Genomic DNA, 6,835 nt, shown 5'->3' with positions numbered 1-6,835 from the left:
TTCGCGCCCGTGACGATCACCGTCTTGCCCCGCACCAGCGCGGCAGCCGCGGCCCGCGAAGCCTGGCCGGCCCCGGTCAGGTAGCGGCGGGCGATGAGCAGCAGCCCCCCGCCCAACGCCGCGGCTAGCAGCACCGCAGCGGCCATAGCCCAGCGCTCGGGGCCAGCAGGGAGCCGCGAGCAGGGGTCGAACGACACCTGCCCCGGCGTTTTTCCCAGGGCGCAGCAGGCTCTGCACCGCGGCAGGATGCCCAGGGCGGCGCACAGGTGGTTAGATACCGATTGGCCAGCGCGGTCCCCTTCGCTTTGCATTCTGGGACTGGTAGTTTCATCCGCCTCCCCAAGCGAAGGCTCAAAGCGCTGCCTAGGGTAGCGCGCCCTGAGAGCTGCTTGCGCGGGGCCCTTGGGCTGGGCGAGCCCCGAGCTCAGGTATAGCGATGTCCCGCCACGGCCGCGCTAGCTGTGCTGTGCGCTACGCAGCCCGTCTCCCGCGCAGGGCAGCCCCTGAGCTGCTGGCACCCCAGACAGAGACGCAAAAGCGTTTGAGCAGATAAAAGTGTCTCCTGCTGCAGCCGGCTCTCTTTTCCTGTGACTTTCCCAGCAAGGTCTGGGTCTGAGCCCGAAAGACTGAAGAAATCAAAGCTCCCTTGACAAAAGGGAGAAATCTGTTCTGAAATCAACAAGGTAGCATTCAGGAAAGACAGCAGGTGCAAAGTACTACAATGAAAAATCAGATACGCAAGGACAAATGGGGAGACGTTGAGAAAGTCCAGAAGAGAGCAACACAAATGATTACTGGTCTAGAAAACAGGACCTATGAGGGAAAGTTGGGAAAAAAATTGGTTCAGTCTTGAGAAGAGAAGACTGAGGGGGGACTCAATAACAGTTTTCAAATATATAAAAGGTTGTTACAAGGAAGAGGGTGAAAAATAGTTCTCTTTAACCTCTAAGGATAGAACAGGACACAATGGCCTTAAACTGCAGCAAGGGGAAGGGGGTTATGTTGGATATTAGGAAAAACTTTCTATCTGTCAGGGTACTTAAGCACTGGAACCCATTGCCTAGGGCTGTTGTGGAATCTCTGTCACTGGAAGTTTTTAATAACAGGTTAGACAAATACCTGTCAGGAATGGTGTAGTTATTAAGTAGTCCTGCCTTGAGTGCAGAGGATTGGACTAGATGAGGTCCCTTCAAATCCTACAGTTCTGTGATTCTATGAAAGTGGAAAAACACTGGCTAGGCAGTAATACTGCAGAACAGGATCTGAGGGCTATTGTGCATCAAAAATTAAATATATCTGACAATGTGATGCAGTTGCAAAAAAGACTAATATTCTGGGTTATGTGAAGAGGAGTGTCATTTCAAAGACGGGAGGTAACTGTCTCACTGTACTCAGCACTCATGAGGCCTCAGCTGGTCTACAGTGTCCAGTTCAGGACAACCCTTCAACTACAAGGCAATAATTTTTTTTAAAAAGGCATGTTTAATCTTGAGAAAAGAAGATGGAGGGAGAACTTGATAATAGTCTTCAGATACATTAAGAGCTGTTATAAAGTCAAAAGGCTGAGGATCAGTTGTTGTCCATGTCCACTGAAGATAGGACAAAAAGTAATGGGCTTAATCAATAAGGTAGATTTAGGTTAGATATTAGGAAAAACTTTCTAACTAAAAGGACAGTTAAGTTTTGGAATAAGTTTCATCACTGGAGGTTTTCAACAGGTTAGACAAACTTTCGTCAGGAATGGTCTAGCACAGGGGCTGGAGTAGATGACCTTGTGAGGTCCCTTCCATGTTAAGTCATAATCAGGTTTTACGCAGATCTAAGCTACTGAATGATATAGCTTAACAAATTATTCATTACAAAACAGGGCTGAATGCATTTTTTTACATTTTTTATTAATGACTGGTTATGGGTGAATTTATTACATAGAACTAATAAAGAAAAGATCACAGATGCACTTATGGACATCAGTTCAGCTATGTATAGACTAATCTTGAATACTGAAAGCTTCTGACAAGGTTTGCTTCCTTATCTTTAAGCAGCAGTCCTTTTCTTTTGTTTAGGTTTCCCAATGCAAACCCTGGGCCAATCTAGAGACAAAAGCATGAAGGTTAGTACTATGAAAGCAAAAATGGGAGACAGAAGATAAACCATAGTGAACCTCTAAATGGCTCAATTTCAAATCAATTTTCTATTGAAATATTTCTCAAAGTATCCAAAATATTTAATATCAGGTGACTTTGAATTATCCACCCAATGAAAAATGAAACTAATTGGGTTACAAAAGCTATTTAAGGCCTCCAGATCCCTTCAAAACATGAAAGATTTCAATAGACACATGGAGAAAACTCGATCTCTCAGTACAAAACTTAGAAGAGAGATATGTATCTATACTGATTGCTGATTTAATCTAATACATGATAAAGACCATCCTATTATCTGACCAGGCTCCTTTTTTTCTTAATATTCATCTGAAGGGAGCACTAAAACATTGGGCCTTGTTCTGTCCTGACTTAACTGGGGTTCTATGTGGTGTAAGTCAATGGTTAGAACTTGGTCTCTGAAGATTTTACACTTTCCTAAAGGATCTAACAGATTGAAAAAGACATTACCAAGTTCACTGAGCTCAATACTGCCCCTCAAAACACTGCCTCCTGTCTCCTAAGACAAAGTCCTCAGAGGCAAGATTTTCAAAAAGGGCAGTGATTTTGGGTGCCCAACTTGAGGCTCCTTAAAGCAGGGGTCTCAATGTCCCAGCCCATGGGCCATCTGTGGCCCAAGAATCTCCCCATTGCGGGCCGCAGTGGAGAGACACATGCAGACACGCTGCCCAATGTCTGCTGCAGGTGCCGCTCCCCGCAGCTTCCATTGGCTGGAGGAGAGGGACAGCGATACCTCACTAGTCACTGGGCAGCATCAGCCATGGAGGCATCCAATTAGTTGCTGGCAGAATCAGCGTCACTTTTTTCCACAATGAATATAAACAAGTCAAAATACAGAACACAACTATCTGATGCACACCTTGCTGCAATCCTGAAGGTTTCAACTTCTCAGTCACTGAGTCCAAACATCAACAAACTGACAGAACTGAAGGGTTGTCAGGTGTCTAGCAAACACTAAAAACTCTCTGGCAGGCGAAGAATTGTATAAAGCTGTATGACAGTTTTATTATTTCTAAGAAATTCAAAATGAAAAAAAAATACAATACAAATGTTTTCTTTTCTGAACACCATCTTCAGTGACATTATTGGGATGCGGGGAGGATTTGAGGACTGGCACTGGCCCTAAGTAAGGTGACCAGGCAACAAGTGTGAAAAATTGGGACGGGGTTGGGGGGGGGTAATAGAAGCTAAGAAAAAGACCCCAAAATCGTGACTGTCCTTATAAAATCGGGACATCTGGACACCTTATCCCTAAGATAAAATGAGTTTGAGACCCCTGCCTTAAAGGGACCTGATTTTAAAAAGGGCTGAACATCCACTTTCCAAAAATCAAAGCTGCTCAAGTTGAGCACCCACAAAAATCACTAGTCTACAGTGAAAGAAAATGTTGCCTATGTTTTTTTTGCTGAGGACAAATGTATTTCCTTGTTAAATTAGAAAATAGTGTAATTGATAGGACAAATAATTCAGATACTAAAAGATGAGCATGATCAGTCAGGATCACAACAGACATTAAATACTTACAACACTGAGAGGACAGCTAAGTAGTGCAATGACCAAAAAACAAAAAACCACCCCCAAACATAATAATACTTCACAGTTATACCACCTGAGTACCTCAAAATATTTTACAAACATTTACCCACCTTAAAGCCACAAAACCCCTGCAACAAAGGTAGATGTAGATAAACCTGTACATTCTGGCTCATCATAGGTGCAATTTGGTGACGTGTCAAGCACCCTTATTTCCAATAGTTACTGCTGCTAAAATCTGAGGGTGCTGGTCACCTCACAGGATTGAGCCTGAGGTAGCAAACATTTTGTATATAAACTCAAGTACAATTGTACAGAAGCTAGTAAACTAAGTAACACAAGCACAATGCAACACAGAGAATAACATACATTTTGAAGCATCTGAGTTTTTCCTCCTTTATGAAGGAAAATTAAAAGAAGTAAGTATATCAAACTTGTCCTCCAAACCCAGCTCTCTCGTTAGCATAACAGAACCACCTCCACAAGAGGCGGTAGCTGTATCAGCGTCAGAAGCTCTCCTGCCAACATAGCACTGTCCACACCGATGCTTAGGTCAGTGTAACTAACATTACTCAGGAGAGTGGCTTATTCACACCCCTGACCAAGATAAGTTAGTTATTAATAGTTAAGGCTAAGATTTAGTTAGGGGTATTTTTGGTAAAAGGCATGGACAGGTCACAGGCAATAAATAAAAATTCACAACCCATGACCTATTACTTTTACCAAAAATAGCCCTGACTAAATCTCTACTTCTGGAGCCTTGCTGCTGCGGGGATCCCGTGCTGCGGGCGGGGAGAGAGCTGCTCCAGTGCTGGGGGTTGACTGCCTCCTGGTTGCTGCTCCCAGGGACCGCTCTCCGGACGGCCTCCAGGTGCCCCTGCTCCAGCTGCATAGTCAGTCCCCAGGGCTCTCGCAGGACCACTGCTCAGGTGTTCCCCAGAGCCAGCCACAACAGATGCTGTTCTAGTGATCCCCAGAGCCAGCTGCCTGGGACTGCCTGCTACAGCATCTAGCCCCGGGGACCGCTGGAGCAGCTGGCCCTGGGTTGCTCTAGCATTGGCAGGTGTGGCTGGCCGTGGGGCACCAGAGCAGCTGGCCCCAGGGCCCTGAAATCAGCCACACCAGCTACTGCAGGAGTCATGGAGGTCGTAGAAAATCACTGAATCCATGACTTCCGCGACCTCTGTGAAAGAATTGCAGCCTTAGTGACAGTGTGTACACACCGGGAGTGTGTGTGAGAGAGGGAAAGCCAAGTCAAAGGAATGAGTTTGCTTTTCATTCTAAGAACCACACCCAGAAGAAATGCTAACCTGGAGCAATGCTTAAAAATACCCCAATCCTCATCTCTGTCCTGTGATTATCCCAGTTAGAACACACCAACCAAAGTAATATTATCAAGAAGACAACAAAGTCAGCCATAGGCCTAAAATATATTTTCAGTCTAAGTCCTTTCCAAGAAGCACTGCCACAGTATATCAGAACAAAGGTCAGCAAATCTGGAAAAGGTATTTGATTAGAAACTTAATCACTTCTATTCACTCAGTTCTTCAGTATACTATATTTTTACAGTGGGTTGTTTCCATAATGAGAAAGTTAGCCCCTTAGCAGTGATCATTGTTTTCCAAAATTAAAGCTTTCCAGGAGGATTCAAGGTATCTAGCTTACCACCATCTCTCAGGACAGCTGGCTTGACGCATAGCTTAATAGCCACTTGTAATCCCAAGGCAATTCTCAGTTTTACTGCATTCCAGAACTCTAATCTTTGGAGTTTGGCAGAAAAAAATTACTTTTATTTTGAACTTTCAGGTCACAAGGGTAGTATATAGCCTCCAAATTTTCAAAAGCTTACACGGGATTGCAACCTGACTCCTTGTTGATGAGTTCTTTACTAAATTCTCAGGCAGATTTAAACAATATGCTTCAAACTGTTGCAGAACATTCCAAAAAATACATCATCATTTTATTTTTGATTCTGTAATGGACAATGGGCAAGTCTATCCCATTAGAGAAGATGCCAAACAAATACTTGAGATGTGCCCATTCAATCACAGAGCTATACAAAACCAAATCAGATACCAGGATATTTCCTTTGCTTATATATTAAAGAAAACTGCAAACACAGCCTTTGCTATCTACAGAAAACTTACTCAGCAATCTTCATACCTCATGGCTAGAATCACTGTGGACAGTATTTTTAAAAGTAGCCTCTGAGTCTGTCTTTTTTTTTTTTAAACACTCAACTTGAAATGAATTGAACCTGATTTTCAAAGATGCTATACACACCCAGCTGAGTTGTGTGTGCTCAGCACTTTAGAGAATCAGCTGCCAAGGTGTCAGGATGGGCATCCAAAATCTGAGACATAAAAAAATCAGAGACCACTTTTCAAAATTTTGGACTAAATGTGTCCTGAGATTTAAAGTCAATCCCCTTGTGGTTTGCATTCAGAAACTTTATAAAGTGTGTGAAGAGGAACCTCCTTTGGAAGGATGAAATAGAATTTGTGCTAACTTTATCTCAGCTACCATGTGTTCTTGCAAATCTTATATTGCTGACATGTTGCAACATATATCTGACATATCTGAAGGTAATCCTGCATAACTAAAACATCAAAAAACAGAACATGACAGCTCTGGAGAAAATGTCCTCCATCAACAGATCAACACAAACAGAGGCATTGCAAGCCTGCTAACTATGCTCTGACCAACATGCTGCATGTTCTAGATGGGAAGGTGCATGGTGTGGATAATTCCCTTTTCCATACCTACTCATTCCTTGGTCCTCTGCTCAGCTTATCAACAATGGTGCAGATGAACATTAATGTGGTGTTGAAGTGGACACTGGTCGACCAGAAACTGAACTGAGGTAACCAAACTCATTTCACACAGGCCTCAGAAGAGCCATAACTTCTGAATGATCCTTGTTGAGGAAAAAAAAGTCTCCCCACCCCCATCCCCAACACAGAAAAATGGCAATGTTCTGCAAAGTCAGCTTTATTTGAGTACGAAAAATAGTTTAGAAAAATAAAGGGTTCCTGTAAACACAAGGCCAAACAAACTAACAGTTTCCACTGGAATTACAAATCACCCATACAGATCAAAGATTCATGATGACACAATCACTGGGCACATATTCAGCAAAC

The 6,835-nt window shown here is 43.4% G+C and overlaps 1 protein-coding gene across 1 annotated transcript in view; it reads right to left on the bottom strand.

Moving 5' to 3' along the window:
- Positions 1 to 331, bottom strand: part of RDH14 (retinol dehydrogenase 14) — a 13,559-nt gene extending 13,228 nt beyond the window's left edge. Inside the window, 2 exon segments of the mRNA XM_075063467.1 lie at positions 8 to 182; positions 185 to 331. Coding sequence (XP_074919568.1) covers positions 8 to 182; positions 185 to 331 — 322 coding nt within the window.
- Positions 332 to 6,835: the final 6,504 nt, after the last annotated feature.

Source organism: Chelonoidis abingdonii, chromosome 3 (genome assembly GCF_003597395.2).
Source record: "Chelonoidis abingdonii isolate Lonesome George chromosome 3, CheloAbing_2.0, whole genome shotgun sequence".
Lineage (NCBI taxonomy): Eukaryota > Metazoa > Chordata > Testudines > Testudinidae > Chelonoidis > Chelonoidis abingdonii.
This window is presented reverse-complemented; position numbering and strand designations above follow the sequence as displayed.